Below are 21,644 nucleotides of genomic sequence, written 5' to 3'. Positions count from 1 at the left end.
TATTGGATCGAAACGTCGCTGTTCCTTGGGACCATGTTGGAATAAAGTGTCCTTTTAAAGTACTACTTTCTTGCCGTGGATGGTGCCTCTGATCTTATTTATGGCCATCCAGGTGTGACGTTTTGGTCCAGAGTAAAGATGAGTGAACATACTCGGTTTGGGTGTTTTTGGACTCGAGCACCGCTTTTTCAGAGTAGCTGACTACTCAGACAAAAAGATTCGGGGAGCGCCGGGGGTGCGCGGGGGGTTGCAGAGGGGAGTGGGGGGGGGGGGGGGGAGAGAGAGAGCTCCCCCCTGTTCTCCACTGCTACCCCCCACTCCACCATGCCGCCCCCGGCCCCCCTCCGAATCTTTTCGTCCGAGTAGTCAGTTACTCGAAAAAAGCGGTGCTCGAGTCCAAAGACATCCGAACCAAGTACGTTTGCTCATCTCTAGTCCAGAGGGCCTTTATGAATCACTGATTGCCATGATCATCACGGCCACATAAAGGGAAAAAACGAAACCATTGATTTTAGTGGTTTCATTTTCACTAGCTTTTTTCCCGCAGTTTTTTTCAAACTCCTACGCAATGGCACAGAGTATGCACAACCTAAGAAGCGTAAAAAAACATGTTCATGCGTAGCCATGCTCCGTACAGGCGAGCGTAGTCATGCATATGGCCATGTGAAACTGCTGTTGGAGAACTTGCAACCTCAGTTGCCACAATGCAAGTGCTTAGTGCTCACTCACAAGTTATTCACTGAATCACTTTAGTTTAGATTGGTGATTAGAGATGAGCGAGCATACTCGGTAAGGCGATATATATTCGAGAGAGCATCGCCTTTTTCAGGTACCTGCTGGCTTATCTCTGAAGATTCAAGGGTGCCGCGGGTGTCGGGGGCGGCGCGAGGCAGCGGGGAGGAGAGTGAGAGAGATCCCTCTCTCTCCCTCCCGATCTCCTCTGCAACGCCTGCTCACACCCGGGGCCCCCTGAATCTTCAGGGACGAGCCAGCAGGTACTCGAAAAAGGCGAGGCTCTCTCTCAAGTATATCACCTTACCGAGTATGCTCGCTCATCTCTATTGGTGATCATACATATGGATCTCATCTTTTACTGTATGTCTCTTTCAGGAGAAGAGTGTAGCATAACTTTCTGGCTTCCTAACATTTTTGCACCACATGGTCCAGGAAAGAAATAAAGGGTGAGTCTCCCACCCCACTCTTCTTATGGATCCCAAATGAGCTGTATCTGCGATCTTCATATATACAGCCATATGTTTAAATCCCTGAAGTTAGGCAAACTAATAATTTCATGTTCTACACTTATTAAAACTTTTACAGGGCTGTTCAGAGGGGTATGATCTCATTGGATTACGAGACTGATCAACTTAGCTCAGTCCTAGATCTGTAGTGTGGAAGACTCAAACAATGTTCAGTGCAGCTTTATTTCCCATGTTAAAGTATGTACAAACAAGCAGACCTAACCCTGTATCAAGAGGAAAAGGGGCGCTATTGCAAAAATCAACATGGTATCAACGTCTAGGTGCTAGGTTACCTCCTTGCCATGTCCCTCCTTCCCATTCTTAGTATGAGTGAAAAGTCTTTGTTTTTGATATGACACCAACTAATTACCTATTTTTTGTTAAAGGCTTACTATGGATTGTTATGGAAAGTACATTGCAATTGTCCTGGTGTTTTTCTCAGTCTGCATGCATGTCATCCATTCTTATCCTGAAGAGAATCTACTGGCTCCAGGTAATGATGTCTGCCATATAATACTTATAGGTAATGATATATCCATGAACTCTGAAAGCTGCCAGGAAATAGAAATGTCAGCTTGGTTACTGAAGCCATTTATCAGATGTTTCTATTGTTGTGCTAATAAGATCTAAACTAACATAAATAGGTAATGTAGCCATTACAAATAAAACATATTTATTTGACAGATATTACTCACTCATAATACACAGTGAACTTTGTGTATCTGTGTGGGTTATGTGAGAAGGCTGTCAAGAACTCACTGGTAAATGAAAGAACAGTAGGTCTGTCACATCATCAAGTGCATTAGCTCCATTTATAAAGATTTACTTTGATGGCATAGAAGAATTGGCATTCTAAAAGATGAATGTTATACAGAACTGTGCAGAAGTTCTAGACAGGAGTGGAAAATGCTGCAAAGTAAGAATGCTTTCAAAGATAGAAGTGATAATAGTTTGTTGTCAAATAAAATACAAAGGCAATGAAGAAAAGTAGGAATCTAAATCAAATCAATATTTGCTTTAACCACCTGTTGCCGTCAAAGCAGCATCAATTCTTCTAGGGCTTATTCTGGGCAATTGCGCATGCTTCTGCGCAACGCATTTGCGCTGAGAACAAGGTAGATTTGCACATGTAATGGCGCATGGTACTGTACTTTTTGCACACATAGGGCCTGTTCACATGTGCGCACAAAACAATGCCCCTCTGATTTAACCCCTTAAGAAACAGAGTGTTTTGGTCCTAAAGGACCAGAAACGTTTTGGGGATTTTACCCATGTGGTGTTTTTACCACCTTCTTTTCTTTTTTTTTTCAGCTACCAAAATTATTTTTGCTTGGTTCTTTTCCCTGTGATATATAGGACTATTTTAAAAAAATATTTTTTCACTGATTCCCACTGTTTAACCCTTTACATGCTGAGGTCGGTGCGACCGTGGCATTTAAAATGCTGACAGAAGGAAGGGTCTCCCTTTTTCACCCATTGGACACCTGCAATGTGATCGCGAGGTCCTGATGGGTGGCTTTGGCACCTGAAGGCTTGAATATGGCCTCTGTGTCTGGCAGCTACGGTGGCCTATGAGCTTCATAGGCTTTGTAATACACTGCTATACTAAAATATAGTAGTGCATTAGAAGAATGTTAACTAGAGATGAGCGAACGTACTCGTCCGAGCTTGATACTCGTTCGAGTATTAGCATGTTCGAGATGCTCGTTACTAGAGGCGAGCACCACGCGATGTTCGAGTTACTTTCACTTTCATCTCTGAGATGTTAGCGCGCTTTTCTGGCCAATAGAAAGACAGGGAAGGCATTACAACTTCCCCCTGCGACGTTCAAGCCCTATACCACCCCCCTGCAGTGAGTGGCTGGCGAGATCAGGTGTCACCTGAGTATATAAATCGGCCCCTCCCGCGGCTCGCCACAGATACATTCTGACATAGCTCAGGGAAAGTGCTGCTGATGGTGGAGCTGCTATAGGGAGAGTGTTAGGAGTGATTTTAGGCTTCAAGAACCCCAACGGTCCTTCTTAGGGCCACATCTGACTGTGTGCAGTACTGTTGAGGCTGCTTTTTGCAGTGTTGCACATTTTTTTTTTGTATATCGGCCGTGCAGAGCATTGCGTCCTCAGTCTGCAGTAATTTTACATAGTCCAGGGCCAGTAGTGGTGAGGCAGGGACAGTGAAAGAGATATACTGTGTATATAGGCAGTGGGCTTTTCCAAAAAAATTTGTGAAAAAACATTCTATTTGGGCTGCCTGTGACCGTCCTGAGTGTACTGCGTCTCTGCTGGGGGTAGTAGTCCTAATTAATACACAGCCAGCTAAGTGTTACAGCAGGCTTGCGCAAAATTCTTTCCTGGCTCTGCTGTGCGTTCCGTAAGCGAAGTCAGCCTCCAACCACAGGCCAATAAGCGGCACATTTAATTACAGCGTTCTGTTTCTGCACTACTGGTAATACACCATGCTGAGGGGTAGGGGTAGGCGTAGAGGACGTGGACGTGGACGCGGAGGCCCAAGTCAGGGTGTGGGCACAGGCCGAGCTCCTGATCCAGGTGTATCGCAGCCGACTGCTGCGGGATTAGGAGAGAGGCACGTTTCTGGTGTCCCCACATTCACCTCACAATTAATGGGTCCACGCGGTAGACCTTTATTAGAAAATGAGCAGTGTGAGCAGGTCCTGTCGTGGATGGCAGAAAGTGCATCCAGCAATCTATCGACCACCCAGAATTCTGCGCCGTCCACTGCTGCAACTCTGAATCCTCTGGCTGCTGCTCCTCCTTCCTCCCAGCCTCCTCACTCCATTACAATGACACATTCTGAGGAGCAGGCAGACTCCCAGGAACTGTTCTCGGGCCCCTGCCCAGAATGGGCAGCAATGGTTCTGAATCCTCTCCCACTGGAGGAGTTTGTCGTGACCGATGCCCAACCTTTGGAAAGTTCCCGGGGTCCGGGGGATGAGGCTGGGGACTTCCGGCAACTGTCTCAAGAGCTTTCAGTGGGTGAGGAGGACGATGACGATGAGACACAGTTGTCTATCACTCAGGTAGTAGTAATTGGAGTAAGTCAGAGGGAGGAGCGCACAGAGGATTCGGAGGAAGAACAGCAGGACGATGAGGTGACTGACCCCACCTGGTTTGCTACGCCTACTGAGGACAGGTCTTCAGAGGGGGAGGCAAGTGCAGCAGCAGGGCAGCTTGGAAGAGGCAGTGCGGTGGCCAGGGGTAGAGGCAGGGCCAGACCGAATAATCCACCAACTGTTTCCCAAAGCGCCCCCTTGCACCATGCCACCCTGCAGAGGCCGAGGTGCTCAAAGGTCTGGCAGTTCTTCACTGAGAGTGCAGACGACCGACGAACTGTGGTGTGCAACCTTTGTCGCGCCAAGATCAGCCGGGGAGCCACCACCACCAGCCTCACCACCACCAGCATGCGCAGACATATGATGGCCAAGCACCCCACAAGGTGGGACGAAGGCCGTTCACCGCCTCCGGTTTGCACTGCTGCCTCTCCCCCTGTGCCCCAACCTGCCACTGAGATCCAACCCCCCTCTCAGGACACAGGCACTACCGTCTCCTGGCCTGCACCCACACCCTCACCTCCGCTGTGCTCAGCCCCATCCACCAATGTCTCTCAGCGCACCGTCCAGCCGTCGCTAGCGCAAATGTTGGAGCGCAAGCGCAAGTACGCCGCCACGCACCCGCACGCTCAAGCGTTAAACGTGCACATAGCCAAATTTATCAGCATGGAGATGCTGCCATATAGGGTTGTGGAAACGGAGGCTTTCAAAGGTATGATGGCGGCGGCGGCCCCGCGCTACTCAGTTCCCAGTCGCCACTACTTTTCCCGATGTGCCGTCCCAGCCCTGCACGACCACGTCTCCCGCAACATTGTACGCACCCTCACCAACGCGGTTACTGCCAAGGTCCACTTAACAATGGACACGTGGACAAGCACAGGCGGGCAGGGCCACTATATCTCCCTGATGGCACATTGGGTGAATTTAGTGGAGGCTGGGACAGAGTCAGAGCCTGGGACCGCTCACGTCCTACCCACCCCCAGAATTGCGGGCCCCAGCTCGGTGGTGGTATCTGTGGCAGTGTATGCTTCCTCCACTAAACCACCCTCCTCCTCCTCCTACGCAACCTCTGTCTCGCAATCAAGATGTGTCAGCAGCAGCACGTCGCCAGCAGTCGGTGTCGCGCGGCGTGGCAGCACAGCGGTGGGCAAGCGTCAGCAGGCCGTGCTGAAACTACTTAGCTTAGGAGAGAAGAGGCACACGGCCCACGAACTGCTGCAGGGTCTGACAGAGCAGACCGACCGCTGGCTTGCACCGCTGAGCCTCCAACCGGGCATGGTCGTGTGTGACAATGGCCGTAACCTGGTGGCGGCTCTGCAGCTCGGCAGCCTCACGCACGTGCCATGCCTGGCCCACGTCTTTAATTTGGTGGTTCAGTGCTTTCTGAAAAGCTACCAATGCTTGTCAGACGTGCTCGGAAAGGTGCGCCGACTCTGCGCACATTTCCGCAAGTCCCACACGGACGCTGCCACCCTGCAACATCGGTTTAATTTGCCAGTGCACCGACTGCTGTGCGACGTGCCCACACGGTGGAACTCTACGCTCCACATGTTGGCCAGGCTCTATGAGCAGCGTAGAGCTATAGTGGAATACCAACTCCAACATGGGCGGCGCAGTGGGAGTCAGCCTCCTCAATTCTTAACAGAAGAGTGGGCCTGGTTGGCAGACATCTGCCAGGTCCTTGGAAACTTTGAGGAGTCTACCCAGATGGTGAGCGGGTATGCTGCAATCATTAGCGTCACCATTCCTCTGCTATGCCTCTTGAGAAGTTCCCTGCAAAGCATAAAGGCAGCTGCTTTGCGCTCGGAAACGGAGGCGGGGGAAGACAGTATGTCGCTGGATAGTCAGAGCACCCTCCTGTCTATATCTCAGCGCGTTGAGGAGGAGGAGGAAGTGGAGGAGCATGAGGAGGAGGGGGAAGAGACAGCTTGGCCCATTGCTGAGGGTACCCATGCTGCTTGCCTGTCATCCTTTCAGCGTGTATGGCCTGAGGAGGAGGAGGAGGATACTGAAAGTGATCTTCCTAGTGAGGACAGCCATGTGTTGCGTACAGGTACCCTGGCACACATGGCTGACTTCATGTTAGGATGCCTTTCTCGTGACCCTCGCGTTACGCGCATTCTGGCCACTACGGATTACTGGGTGTACACACTGCTCGACCCACGGTATAAGGAGAACCTTTGCACTCTCATACCCGAAGAGGAAAGGGGTTCAAGAGTGATGCTATACCACAGGACCCTGGCGGACAAGCTGATGGTAAAATTCCCATCCGACAGTGCTAGTGGCAGAAGGCGCAGTTCCGAGGGCCAGGTAGCAGGGGAGGCGCGGAGATCAGGCAGCATGTACAGCACAGGCAGGGGAACACTCTCTAAGGCCTTTGACAGCTTTCTGGCTCCCCAGCAAGACTGTGTCACCGCTCCCCAGTCAAGGCTGAGTCAGCGAGAGCACTGTAAAAGGATGGTGAGGGAGTACGTAGCCGATCACACGACCGTCCTCCGTGACGCCTCTGCCCCCTACAACTACTGAGTGTCGAAGCTGGACACGTGGCCTGAACTCGCGCTGTATGCCCTGGAGGTGCTTGCTTGTCCTGCGGCTAGCGTCTTGTCAGAGAGGGTGTTTAGTGCGGCTGGGGGAATCATCACGGATAAGCGTACCCGGCTGTCAACCGACAGTGCCGACAGGCTTACACTCATCAAGATGAACAAAGCCTGGATTTCCTCAGACTTCTCTTCTCCACCAGCGGACAGCAGCGATACCTAAGCAATACGTAGGCTGCACCCGCGGATGGAAGCATCATTCTCTATCACCATCGAAAACGGGGACCTTTTAGCTTCATCAATCTGTGTATTCTATTAATCCTCCTCCTCCTGCTCCTCCTCCTGAAAGCTGACGTAATCACGCTGAACGGGCAATTTTTCTTAGGCCCACAAGGCTCAGTCATATAATTTTTGTAAACAATTTTTATACGTTTCAATGCTCATTAAAGCGTTGAAACTTGCACCTGAACCAATTTTTATTTTAACTGGGCTGCCTCCAGGCCTAGTTACAAATTAAGCCACATTAACCAAAGCGATTAATGGGTTTCACCTGCCCTCTTGGTTGGGCATGGGCAATTTTTCTGAGGTACATTAGTACTGTTGGTACACCAATTTTTTTGGGCCCTCGCCTACAATGTAATCCAATTAATTTTTTGCCCACCTGCATTAAAGCCGACATTACATCAGCTGTGCTGGGCACTGCAATGGGATATATTTATGTACCGCCGGTGGGTTCCAAGGAGCCACCTATGCTGTCGGTCCACACGGAGTTGTAACTGCATGTGTCCACTTCTACAGAACCCCAGTCTGACTGGGGTATGCAGTGTGGGCCAAAGACCACCTGCATTAAACATGACATTACCTCAGCTGTGCTGGGCACTGCAATGGGATATATTTATGTACCGCCGGTGGCTTCCTGGCACCCACCCATGCTGTCGGTCCACACGGAGTTGTAACTGCATGTGTCCACTTCTAAAGACCCCCAGTCTGACTGGGGCATGCAGTGTGTGCCAAAGCCAACCTGCATTAAACATGACATTACCTCAGCTGTGATGGGCAATGCAATGGGATATATTTATGTACCGCCGGTGGGTTCCAGGGAGCCACCCATGCTGTTCGTCCACACGGACTTCACAATAGGGAGTTATACCTGCCTGTGTCTACTTATAAAAAAACCCAGTCTGACTGGGGCATGCAGACACCTTGACAGAATGAATAGTGTGTGGCCCATAGGTTCCCCATTGCTATGCCCACGTGTGCAGCTCCTGATGGCGGTGGCACAGGATTATATTTCTCATTGCTTCTGTACAGCATTGTGGGCTATCGTCCTGCCCCTTTTAAAGAGGGTCGCTGCCTAGCCGTGCCAACCCTCTGCAGTGTGTGCCTGCGGTTCCTCCTCATGGCAGACGCACTTATAAATAGACATGAGGGTGGCGTGGCATGAGGGCAGCTGAAGGCTGCGCAGGGACACTTTGTTGTGTGCTGTGGACACTGGGTCGTGCGGGGGGGAGGGGTGGGGGTTTGGCAGCATGTAACCCAGGAGAAGTGGCAGCGGAGTGTCATGCAGGAAGTGATTGTGCTTTGTTGGAGGTAGTGTGGTGCTTAGCTAAGGTATGCTTTGCTAATGAGGGCTTTTCAGAAGTAAAAATTGTTGGGGGGGGGGCACTCTTGCCTCTATTGTGGCTTAATAGTGGGACCTGGGAACTTGAGATGCAGCCCAACATGTTGCCCCTCGCCTGCCCTATCCGTTGCTGTGTTGTTCCCATCACTTTCTTGAATTGCCCAGATTTTCACAAATGGAAACCTTAGTGAGCATCGGCGATATACAAAAATGCTTGGGTCGCCCATTGACTTCAATTAGGGTTCGTTATTCGAAACGAACCCTCGAGCATCGCGAAATTTTCGTCCCGAGTAATGAGCACCCGAGCATTTTGGTGCTCGCTCATCTCTAATGTTAACCCTTTCCAATCCACTGTCTGACATCTAAAGACATTATGATCTAAGGCTGTACAGCTCCGATGTTGGAAGACATCCGTCGGGGTTCTCTTACTGTATATTGCCAGCCTCTCTGCTGTCGGAGCCTATCCAATGTGTCACCTCATGCAGTACTGTATAGCGCTGTTGTATAACAGCAGAAAAAGGTAAGCCCCCAAGAAAAGCAGAATACAAATTGGTTCGGAAAGGGTTAAAATATTCAAGTCCCCTAGTGGAACAAAAATAAAAAGGTAAAATAGTATTAAAAAATTTATAAAAATAAAAACATCAAAACTCCACTTTTCCCACTAGAATAAAGAACACAAAAAAATGACACATGAGGTATCACTGCTTTTATAATGACTCAGAGAAAAAAAGTTAGTACATTATGTATTCTGAACAGTGAAATTCATGAAAAAAAAATACAAAAAAACATGCTGAAAATAGCAAAATTTTGCCAATCTCGCCCTACAAAAAAAAAAAGAAAAAGAAAGTGATCAAAATGTCACATTGATGAACAAATGATACCATAAAAAGTACAACTCTGCTAAAGAAACCCATAAGGGTTCGATCAGACGAGCGATTTCTTAGCGCATAAATAATGGCTCTATTAGAACCAATGCCGTCCAATGAAAGTGTTCACATGTACACTTTTTTAGAAATGCTAAATAATCGCACCTGTAGAAGATAGGACATGCGAGTGCAAATTCACCCGTTCACGTGATTTTTCTACACACGATGTGCGATTTTATTTTTACCGCGGCTATTCATGTGCTAAAAAAAAAATCGTTCATCTGACCGAGGCCTCACACAGCACCATTGACAAAAAAAGAAAAATGTTAGAGGTCTTTGAATTTGTGAAAAAAAAGCAATATCAATTTGGTATTGATTAGAGATGAGCGAGCACAAAATGCTCGGGTGCTCGTTGCTCGAGTCGAACCTTCCGCGATGCTCGAGGGTTCGTTTCGAGTAACGAACCCCATTGAAGTCAATAGGCGACTCGAGCATTTTTGTATATGACCCATGCTCCGCTAAGGTTTTCATTGGTAAAGATCTGCAAAACCCAAGAAAGTGATGGGAACGACACAGAAACGGATAGGGCAGGTGAGGGGCAACATGCTGGGCTGTATTTCAGGTTCCCAGGTCCCACTATTAAGCCACAATAGCAGCAAGAGTGCCCCCCCTCAACAATTTTTACTTCGGACAAACCCTCATTAGCAAGGCACACCTTAGCTAAGCACCACACTACCTCCAACTAAGCACAAGCATTGCCTGCGGGACACACCACTACCTCTTCTCCTGGGTTACATGCTGCCCAACCCCCCTGCACGACCCAGCGTCCACAGCGCACACCAAAGTGTCCCTGCGCAGCCTTCAGCTGCCCTCATGCCACACGCTGGCTGCATAGCCACACCACCTTCATGTCTATTTATAGATGCATCTGCCATGAGGAGGAACTGGAGGCACACACTGCAGAGGGTTGGCAGGGCCAGGCAGAGACCCTCTTTAAAAGGGGCGGGGCGATAGCCAACAATGCTGTACTGAAGCAATGAGAAATCCAATCCTGTGCCACCTTCATCAGGAGCTGCAAACGTGGGCATAGCAATTGGGAATCCATGTGCCACACAGTATTCATTCTGTCATGGTGTCGCATAGCTCATTCGACACTGCAAGGGGAAAGCCATCTGCACTCTGCCCCCTACCCAAGTCAGTCAGTGTCTTTGTGCCAGACAGGTCAAACACCGCGATGGGAACTAAGTTTGCACCAACAGCATAGGTGGGTCCTAGGAAACCCAAGACATGAACAAAAAATAGATCTGCGCGGCCAAACATGGCAGAATTGCACTGCGCCCACGACATAGGCCTCAGCCTACAGCTTCAGCAATGCTAGGCAGGAAGCGGACTTTCACTGCACCCAGGACATAGGCCTCTGCACAAACCCTCAGCAATCGTGGGCCTACAGCGGACTCCAATGCTAGCGTAGCTGTGCACGTCTCATTAGCGCTGTATTACTTCTGTAGTTTGTCCCAATGCAGTGCCACGGATAATAGAGCTAACGTCAGATTAAATACAGGTGGGCTTCGGCCCACACTGCATGCCCCAGTCAGACCGGGGTTTATTATAAATAGTCACAGGCAGGTAGAACTCCGCAATGGGAATTCCGTGTGCACCCACAGCAGGGGTGGCTCCCTGGAACCCACTGGCGGTACATAAATACATCCCATTAGAGTGCCCTGGACAGCAGAGCTAACGTCAGATTAAATACAGGTAGGCTTCGGCCCACACTGAATGCCCTAGTCAGACTGGGGTTTTTAGAAGTAGACACAGGCAGGTACAACTCCGTGTGGACCGACAGCATGGGTGGGTCCCAGGAAGCCACCGGCGGTACATAAATAAATCCCATTGCATTGCCCTGCACAGCTGAGGTAACGTCAGATAAAATGCAGGTGGGCTTCGGCCCACACTGCATGCCCCAGTCAGACTGCGGTTTTTAATACATAGACACAGGCAGGTACAAATCCCTAATGTGAAGTCCCTGTGGACCCACAGCATGGGTCGCTCCCTGGAACCCACCGGCGGTACATTAATATATCCCATTGCATTGCCCTGGACAGCAGAGCTAATGTCAGATTAAATACAGGTGGGCTTCGGCCCAGACTGCATGCCCCAGTCAGACTGGGGTTTTTTGTAAGTCGACACAGGCAGGTACAACTCCCTAATGCGAAGTCTGTGTGGACCGACAGCATGGGTGGGTCCCAGGAAGCCACCGGCGGTACATAAATAAATCCCATTGCAGTGCCCTGCACAGCTGAGGTACCGTCAGATAAAATACAGGTGGGCTTTGGCCCACACTGCATGCCCCAGTCAGACTGGGGTTTTTTATAAGTATACACAGGCAGGTACAACTCCCTAATGTGAAGTCCCTGTGGACCCACAGCATGGGTGGCTCCCTGGAACCCACCGGCGGTACATAAATATATCCCATTGCAGTGCCCTGGATAGCAGAGCTAACGTCAGATTACATACAGGTGGGCTTCGCCCCACACTGCATGCCCTAGTCAGACTGGGAAATTTTTTTGGGGGCCATGTACGTGGAACACCGCAATGGGAACACTTAGTGCACCCATAGTATGCACCGACCCCTGTAATACTCCTGTAGCTAAGGTATACGCACACCCCACTAACAGTTATGTTGCAGAAGTCTAGGGAGACCCTATTAACACTTCTGTAGTTACAGTATAGACGGACCCCAGTAACATTTCAGTAGTTGCAGTATAGGCAGAGCACAGTATCAGTTACATTTCAGTAGTAACGGTATCGACAGACCCCTGTAACATGTCCGTTGAAAATTTGTGGTTTCTTGGCGTACACTTAGAGGGAGACAGCGCTGACGTTACGCTAACTGCGGACAGAAAAATATTTAAATGAAGGCTGCACGCAAGCCTTGCTGTGCACTATGCAGTTTGGATGGACGTGAAGTCACACAGACCACGCAGGCAAATGCACTGGGTCACCGGTAGCCGTAAAAAGGATTTCTTTTTTAAATTTCCTTTTTTATCTATGCAATGCAGGCTGAGGCTATGCCGTGTGTATTGCACTTTCAATCTATGGGCATCTGACACACCGTACACTTCTGAGGCAGCTGGTGTGTAACACAGAGCGGTGTAAAAAATTTGTGGTTTCTTGGCGTACACTTGGAGGCAGACAGCGCTGACGTTACGCTAACTGCGAACAGAAAAATATTTAAATGAAGGCTGGATGCAGGCTCTGCTGTGCAATACTGAGGTAACTCAACTCCCAGCAACCACGGAGTTAAATGCACACGGTCACAGGTAGCCCTAAGAAGGACCGTTGGGGTTCTTGTAGACAGGATTCTACACTACCACTGTCCCTGCCTGACCAATACTGCCCCTATATTCAAGTACAGACTGCAGCCTTAGAACGCTATAGCCTGCACGCCCGATATTCATAAAACAAAAATGTGCAAAACTGCTCACAGCAGCCACAGCAGTAGTGCACTAGGTGAGCTGCGGCCCTAAGAAGGACCGTTGGGGTTCTTGTAGACAGGATTCTACACTACCACTATCCCTGCCTGACCAATAGTGCCCCTATACTGAAGTACAGCCTGCAGCCTGAGAACGCTATAGCTTGCACACCCGATATACATAAAAAAAAAATAGTGCAAAACTGCTCACAGCAGCCACAACAGTAATGCACTAGGTGAGCTGTGGCCCTAAGAAGGACCGTTGTGGTTCTTGAAGACGCTAACACTCTCCCTATAGCAGCAGCACTTTCCCTGATCTCTCTTAGCGTGTGTCTGTGGAGAGCCGCGGGTGGGCCCACTTTACATACTCGGCGGTCACTCGCCAGCCACTCACTGCAGGGGGGTGGGATAGGACTGGAACGTCACAGGAGGAAGTTGTAATGCCTTCCCTGTGTTTCTATTGGCCAGAAAATGGTGCAAATTTCTCAGGGAAAGAAATGGAATTGACTCGAGTGCCGCACGGTGCTCATCTCGAGTAACGAGCGTCTCGAGTACCCTAATACTCGAACGAGCAGATTTTGTTAATCTTGCCTCTAGAAAAAAAAATGGCAAAAATAAAAAGCAATCAAAATATTATATGTTCCCAGAAATTAGATAAATGATAAAAACAAGCCCCCATAAAGCTCAGTCGTTGGAAAAAAAAAAGGCTATGGCTCTTTGAATGCTGCAATACAAAAGCAAATCTTGAAAAAAAACACTATATAAACGTAATGTTGCCGTAATCGTGCTGACCCAGAGAATAATGTTTTCACAGCATTTATTTTGCAAACTGAAAACTGAAAAAAATGGAATCCAAAAAAACAATGGGATAATTTCTTTTTTCCCCCCAATCACCCTAAAAATAATGTACTAAAAGTTATACAATACATTATATGTACCCAAAAAATGAGGCCATTAAAAAATACAAGTTGTCCGCAAAAAAACAAGCCTTTATATGGCTGTCCATGGAAAAATTAAAAAGTTATAGCTCTAGGAATTCGACAATGAAGAAAGCGGTATGCAGTAAGTTGTTGGTCATTGAGGTGCAAACAGGCTTTGTCACTAAGGGGTTAACCAACAATTGCTTGGAAAAAAAATAACAATGAGGACAAAAGCACATGGTAGCATGCGTTAAGACGCTCACCGGTATGGAGTGTATTAGCTCTTGAACTGGGTTCTTTTTCTTTGGACTATTCAAACTCTGCGCTAGTGTGCACGATTTTGTAAAAAGAATGGGAAGACAAGTCCTGCCCTATAGTATTAACTACGTGCAACAGAGATTGGGCAAGTCCAATCTGTTTTCGTGTGTAGTATTAGCGCACAAGAATCCCGATATTGGAAATGAAACCATTGAAATCAATGGTTTTGTTTCGTCCCGTTATGCGGCTTTGATATTCATGGCCGCATAACGTGGCTAAAACCACCCAGGTGTTTAAGCCCAAATACATGAACAGAAAAATTAAGAAAGGCCGCCTGCAGACGGCTTGGTCGTATCCCGCTGCGAGAATTCTCGCAACGGGACCCGACCTGCAACCCTGCTGGGACCAGTGCGGCTCTCACCTTCTCCCGCGGCTCCGGCTCTGTGATGTGCCTGGGCATGCAGAAGAATTGAGTTAGTCCACTGACCCTACCCCGTTATCAAAGTGGCACATGATGCAGCTACAACATTTTCTTACATCTATACCTCCTCCACTAGGCTTCACCTGCCCAAAGACCGTCTTTGAACAATTGTGCTTGGCAGAGAGCCCAGCTAGGCATACTCTCTCACATTTATAACCAACTAAATTCCCAACTGGACACACTAGCTTCATCATACATAAGTAACTTGGAAAGAGACATGTCGTTGACGCTTACAATAGAACAGAGACAGAAGATTAATACATTCATACACAAATCCTCTATCTCCTGCAAAATTCAAGAATCAGGGTTCAAGATACTCACTTGCTGATACAGGGTGCTCTCTTCTTTGCATGCCATGTTCCCTTTCATTTCCCCAATCTGTTGGAGATGTGGAGGAGAGCAGGGTGCAATGCTACACTTATTCTGGGAATGCCCAATGTTGACCAGTTTATGGAATGAAGTGTGGCAAATTACTTCAAAATTCATCCAAATCACCCGCGCTGTTCCTGTTGCACCTTAGCAACATGCCATTGGGAACATATAAATGTTCAGTGGTGCAGCATCGGGTGAACGCAGTGAGAGCATGTATCCCCAGACTGTGGTGGCAGACTGCTTTCTCCTCGATGCGGATGTGGTTCAACATAATTTAGGAGACGATGGAGATGGAGGACCTGACCGCATCAATGAAAGGTACACATGACAGGTTCATGAAGACATGGTTCTACTGGATTGAATTCCAAGATTCTAGGGAGTATCACAAAGTCTACAACTCCTAATTACACAAAGGCTCCAGAAAATGGTTTAGTGAGATGAAAAGAGTCACCCCCAGAAGGACGGTATCATCGCCATAATGAGAGGAAATGTGGCTAGATGCTAGTTTACCTCCCTTTCACTATACCCTACATTAGATGGGGCCTCCTCCACCTCCCCTCCCCCCTTTTTTTTCTCTTTCACCCTATCTTTTTCCCCACCTCTCCTTTCTTTTAGATCTTTTTGGTTTCCCTTCCCCAACCAGTTACTTTTAGAACAAAGTCAGTTGTCCTGAAGAAAGGAAACGTTATAGTTCTTCAATAGGTAGAAGTCAGCTACAGGTGGGAAGTATTGGAATAGAGCATGGATTTCTCCTATCAGGGTCCACCTTTCATTATTTTAAGGGCTAAAACTACAGGTCCCCATCCTCCCCACATTGCTTTATTTTCCACCCGGTTGGTTATAAGGTCTAGAGATAGGTGGGCCCGTAAAGGCTATTAGTTTTATGTGACATATCAGCAATGTAAAATGTTATTATCTCTTTATTACTTTAGTTTTGTTGTGTTTGATTGTTACTCTTACATGACTTAACAATGTTATCAATGATGTTTTGGGAAAAAAAGGAGAAAAACATGAATAAATAGAAAATTTTTAAAAAAGGCGACACTGTTTCTGCTTTCAAGAAAGCTGTGTATTTCTTTAAACCAGGTTGTCCAGAATGCAGACTGAGGGAAAACAAATACTTTTCAAAGATGGGGAAAATATTTCAGTGTAATGGATGCTGCTTCTCTAGGGCTTACCCTACACCGATGAGATCAAAGAAGACAATGCTGGTGCCAAAGAACATCACGTCTGAAGCTAAGTGCTGTGTGGCAAAAACACAATACAGGGTAAGTAATAAATTTACACTTTTAGTCAGCCCCCAATATGAGTTCAACATGTAATTCTGACTACATGGTTGCCATCCAACTTTTCAATAAACTTAGATCTGGTCCACTATGTTCCAATTAGTTACATATTTATAGTGCCCCAGATAAAGAGCCCTAAGGTCCATAAAGATGGACATATTTCAAATCTGTGTGGTACATATCCGTAATAACCCATAATAGACCCCTATGAGTCCATATTCTGCATCTATGTCACAGATCTACAGAGAATTTATGGCTGCATAAGCTGAACCTCAGGGATTCTGTATGCTGCTGCAGCTGGTTGGTTGGTTATTATGAATCTGCCTTCCATTGACATGTCTGTTATATTACATTGAATTTTGTCACACATTTTCACCAATTTACTGGAATGGGGCTGTGAAAACTGTTCTAAACTCAAACATAAGTTGCTGCTTTTTAAAAAATCCAAATAGGTTAAAAATTTGCAATGATTGTATGATTTTAATCTCTGTATACATATGCACAATGGGGCTGATTTACTGAGACTGGCGTCTTTTTCTTATTACCACTGCAGGATTTGAACATTCAATTGTTTCATCATTTTTACCAATAAATTGCAATACTTCTGTATTGCAGTATAGGGTACCAGTCACTGCTGCCTATTAAGCCCTGCTGCAGTCAACCTCTTCCAGACATGACCATTTTTCGTTCCCCCCCCCCCCCTTATTTTCAGAAAAATAATATTTGTTATTTTTGTTATAGCCGGATGAGGGCTTGTTTTTTTGTCAAATGAGTTGCATCTTTCAATGGTACCATGTATTGTACTATATAATGTATCTGACTTAAGAATTTCTGAGTAAGGGGAATTGGGAAAAAAAATACAATTGCACCCACCATTTTTTTGGGTCTTGTTTTTACAGCGTACACTGTGTGGCAGACTCCTTGCTGTCTGACGTACACATGTCAGATGTCGCAAAACTATTTATAAATACTTGGTAGCCCTTAAAGCCTTTATTAGGGCCAATGCTGCCATGGCCTAGGTGCTGTGGTCATCATTGGCCATGGTATCCAAGTGATTTATATATATATATATATATATATATTCCATGTATCTCCCCGCAACTGATGGTGTGTATGTACACCTTTGATTTAAATACTGAGCACCTATACATCCTTAGGCTAGGTCTTCAATATTAGATTGGTGGGGTCTAACTCACAAAGCCCCCACCGATCAGGTGTTTGAAGGGGCAATGAAGCTTGAGTGAGCTCTGTGACCTTCTCATTGTATACCAGGCACAATGTTCTATATTGCATAGCAATAGTGATTGGTATTTCAGGTCAATCCTATTCACTTGAATAGGAGTGAGATGTGACTGATGAGCGTCACATCACCAGCTAATGAAGAGGCCCTGGCACTTGACCAAGCATCACCGCCTCTTTAAGTGTGCCAGGTATCAGACCCAACCAATCTGATATTGATATTGGTTATCCATCTTCAAAGAAAATTTTGAAACCTGAACAGGGTGGTGGAAAAAAAGTCACTCACCTCAACCAATGCCTCTCCATGTTCTGATGATGCCTGGTCATCCTTTGCTCTTTACTTACTGCTGCAACAGCAATGAGGTCTTAATAGGACATGCGACTACTGCAGTTAATAACTGGCTAGAGTAAGTAAGTGATTAGCTGCAGAATTAAAGTCTCATTTATACGCAAAGACAATCTTTCAAACAATTGAAGGATTGACAGTTCTACAGGTCATTTTGCATAAAGTGATAATGAACACTAATGTCCATTACCACTTTATCAGCTTCATTTGCGAGTAAATGAGCCTCCAGGAGCTGCTTGCAGAAAACAGCAGGTGGTCCCAGTTCTGCAATCAGCTTCTTTGCTCTCGCAAGGGCTGTCAGCATGAATACAATGTAATCAGCCACTCCCGTGGAGAACACAATGTGCAGTCCCTGCTATCTACTCTCCGGCTGAATGATGGATTTTAAGCTCACTTTAAAATCATCGTTCAGCCAAAAAGTAAACGATGGTAGCATTTATACGCAGTAATTATCACTCATATTCCATCGTTTGAACGAATTTTGGGGCTTTACATGTCTCTGGTGTTGATGACATTATCATTGCTGCAGCCTGACTTAGAGAGCAGTGGGGGAAAAGGCACATTGAAACAGGTAGGAATTGTCTGAAGTAAGTATGACTTCTTTTATGTTTTTTTTATCTCCTTGAGCATGTGAGGGACTGGATAACCTCTTTAAGTCCTGGCTAACTTTTTTAAACTTCTTGTACGTAGAGGATATAGGGGACAATTTTCCGACAATACAGTAGGTGTTGCTGTGCCAGGTCAGAAGTAGTGCTATTCTGGAAAAAACCAAGGGCCTTTATTTCACATTGAACATGCCACTGTTTTACTTTCGAACAGTAATCTGAAGTACAGCATTTTTCATATCTTCTGGGCATCACCTTAGGGATAGTGGATAAACAAGCAATGATCAGAGACCACTAGTGAACAACGAATTACTTTCTATCCAAGTTTTCATAGTTTTTTAGTCCACCCTTTGCACATTATTGATATTTAACCTTTATTTCTTTATTTTACAGATCCCATTAAGGGATGGTATGGAGATTGGGAATCATACTGCCTGTCACTGCAGTACATGCTTCTACCACAAATCTTAAATGTTACACCTTATGTGAAAAACTCACTTTAAACATCTCATTTTTTTATAACAAAAAAATGTTCCTAGCCTAATGTGTCTGAATGTCAGTACATTCATTCTTCTTCTTCACTATAATTACTGTCAGTGCATTGAAATAAAATTGAAAATGCCTTTCTGCATAAAATAAGATAGAATTGATATTTTATTTAGGTTTCTTTGGTTTATTCGAAATGTGGCAATGTAAACATGTGATGTGTCTTTGGTAAATCAATAAAACTGCAATTGTAAAAAGTGAGAGAGCAGAATGACTCAAACTTTATTCTCAAGAAACCTGTACAGCAAACATCTAGATATAAACATGTCTACCATTGACCTATCCTATAGCAGTGGTCCACAAATGGTGGCTCTTTAGCTGTTGTAGTACTACAACTTTTAGGATGTTCCAACAGCATCTACTGAGTTGTAGTTTTACAATAATTGGTTGGTCCAGCAGCTGATATAGAGTAGAAGGTATACTTACCATGTCATGGAGTTGAAAGTTATCCCAAGGTTGTATATTTATGGTATGGTCAGCATCACTTTATAAATTCCAGAAGCCATGGGGCAGTGTCATCATGATTTATTACCACCATGTCTATTACTATAATTGGTATTTGATTGAGGATTTTTGTAGTCCAATGTCTCATTTTGCATAATAATGTCTGAGGCAATGCAGTCAGCTTGTAAATAATAATAAAATGGTGTAGTCTTTGCACATAGAAAGTTGACAGGTTACTGTGATTGGGAGAAGACTCTTAAGAAATAGTTAGCAAACCTGTAATCTTGCAAAGCCAATACATACTGTGGGACCTTGTCATGACATACAAATATCTAAGCATATGTGTAAAGTTTAAGCCACAAAATGCTGATAACCTATATCTACTCCTATTTGTCTCTAATTATGAGTTATATGTAATTTTAGGTGACATTGTCCCTTTAGGGTGTTTTCATAGACATGTATTTGACAAAATCAGGCTTTACCAGTGGAAGCATTCTAATTTAAGCATGTTTTGCAGTCTTCATTAAACATCCCATGTGTAATTATCATATGACTTTGCTCTGTTTTTCAGTGTATCAATAATTGGAAATCAATACATTTAGAACTTACAGACAGAGCTAAGCTTACCTTCAGAATCATTTTTTTTATTGTTCCAATGCATATAAAATTAAAGATGAAGCATCTTTGCCTCATTTACTGCGGTTTGCACCCTGCTTCTTGTCTGCAAGTTCTAATTTTCAGGTGGTATTCCCAATTTACCCGTTGCCCTATTGTTTGCAATCCACTTTCATGCAGGAGGTGTGTAGTAAGCCTAGCATTCTACCAGGAGTTCACTATCCTGCACTTCCTTGTCCTGACTTCCCATGCTGCATTGCACAGTCTGTAATCCAGTCAGCAGGGGGCAGTATCTGACTGCCCCTCCTTCTGCTCTCCCAAGGCATTCTGGCCAAATGGTTAGTAAAGCCAAGACAATGTGTGTATACACACACACAGCCAGGAGTAGCAGACATTGTGGAGACCATCATCACAGTGTCTGCAGATCTATCAGGCTGCAGCCTCTAAGTGCACAGGAGTGACCTTGTGAAGATAGCTTTCCCCCCCATTGCTAAGGAAACATCTCGGTATCCTTGTTACTACAGAAGCTCTGCACCTAACAACAGACAGTGGATTGCAGAGAAGCTGGAAAGGAGACCCTTAGTGGCAGGCACTTCAAATGCCATTTACAGTGGTAAAGCTACAACATTTTAAATATAAGAATGTTTCAGAAATAATGAGACTAATGCAAAATAGTAGATAAACAGAAATTGTTTGAGAAGTTATTGTCCCTTTTAACATAAAAGTGAAGAGAAAAATGTGATGTGTATATGTCTGAAATATAAAGTTCAGTATAATATAAGAAGTAAGCTCAGCTTCTCAGCTTTATTTTAAACCACCACAAAAAGACACGTTTCAGGGCAACGCGCCTTCCTCAGTTAACTCTTAAAACTACTGTGATTCAATAAGCAATATTAAAAGTTATGGTCAAATGATAGGACAAATGGCTCACTGGTAATTTTCAGGGGAGAAAGTAACACTACACTAAAAGACTAGTTGTGGATTCCAAATGAAACAGTAGGTAGACTTAATCCTAATTTTTAGGTGTAGAGGACTTACCCTTGTGTTAGCTGTTGGTATGTGCATGATGTACCAGGCAGAGAGGCAGAGCTGAGTGTGTATGCCTTCTTCCCTGATTTATAAAGTATTAAAGGTTGGAAAAAGAAAGGAGGAAAAATGGTCTACAATGCAACTTAATAAAGTTGAAGAAAAAAAAACAAAACGTCACCATAATCCTGAAGTGTGAGGAGGGGTGCGTCACACTTTTAAAAGATATGTTCCACATTTCACATCTTACTTAAAGGGAACACCATCACTCGACAATATTTTATCAAAGGTAGAATGGCAACCCACTTACAGGAGGGCTACCTTGGATATTAGTTCACTCTACTCATATATCCCTCACAATTTAGGGATCACACATTGCCGGAAGAACAAAAGCAGTTTATTTTAAATGGAATTTCATCCTAACTAACAGCTTCTTTTCTTTTAATGGGAAATTGTTCAAACAGATTAGGGAGATGGCCATGGGCACCAGATTTGCCCCAATTTTGTAAATCTGTATGTGGGAGATTTTGAAAATAAATTTACTTACTTCAATCATAAATGGCATGAAAATAATACATTTTATAAACGATATATACATAATTAACTGTTTATATGGGATGGTTCGGATAAAGACTTTATGGCTTTTAACACCTTTTTAGACAAAAACAATTTTAACCTATCCTTTTCCGGAAACAGCTCCTG

At 45.5% G+C, this 21,644-nt stretch overlaps 1 protein-coding gene across 1 annotated transcript; it reads left to right on the top strand.

Annotated features, from left to right (window-relative positions):
- The first annotated feature begins 1,629 nt into the window (after positions 1-1,629).
- CGA (glycoprotein hormones, alpha polypeptide) lies at positions 1,630-18,901 on the top strand. The gene is made up of 3 exons (XM_066590576.1): positions 1,630-1,734; positions 15,922-16,103; positions 18,705-18,901. The coding sequence occupies exons 1-3, from the start codon at positions 1,635-1,637 to the stop codon at positions 18,780-18,782; spliced, it is 360 nt and encodes a 119-aa protein (XP_066446673.1). The 5' UTR covers positions 1,630-1,634; the 3' UTR covers positions 18,783-18,901.
- Positions 18,902-21,644: the final 2,743 nt, after the last annotated feature.

The sequence above is a fragment of the Eleutherodactylus coqui genome, chromosome 1, assembly GCF_035609145.1.
Source record: "Eleutherodactylus coqui strain aEleCoq1 chromosome 1, aEleCoq1.hap1, whole genome shotgun sequence".
Lineage (NCBI taxonomy): Eukaryota > Metazoa > Chordata > Amphibia > Anura > Eleutherodactylidae > Eleutherodactylus > Eleutherodactylus coqui.
This window is presented reverse-complemented; position numbering and strand designations above follow the sequence as displayed.

Coding starts and splice junctions, on each gene's coding strand:
- CGA (XM_066590576.1), top strand. CDS start 1,635: ATGGATTGTTATGGAAAGTACATTGCAATTGTCCTGGTGTTTTTCTCA. Junction 1,735..15,921: donor AGAGAATCTACTGGCTCCAG/GTAATGATGTCT, acceptor TCTTTAAACCAG/GTTGTCCAGAATGCAGACTG. Junction 16,104..18,704: donor TGGCAAAAACACAATACAGG/GTAAGTAATAAA, acceptor TTTATTTTACAG/ATCCCATTAAGGGATGGTAT.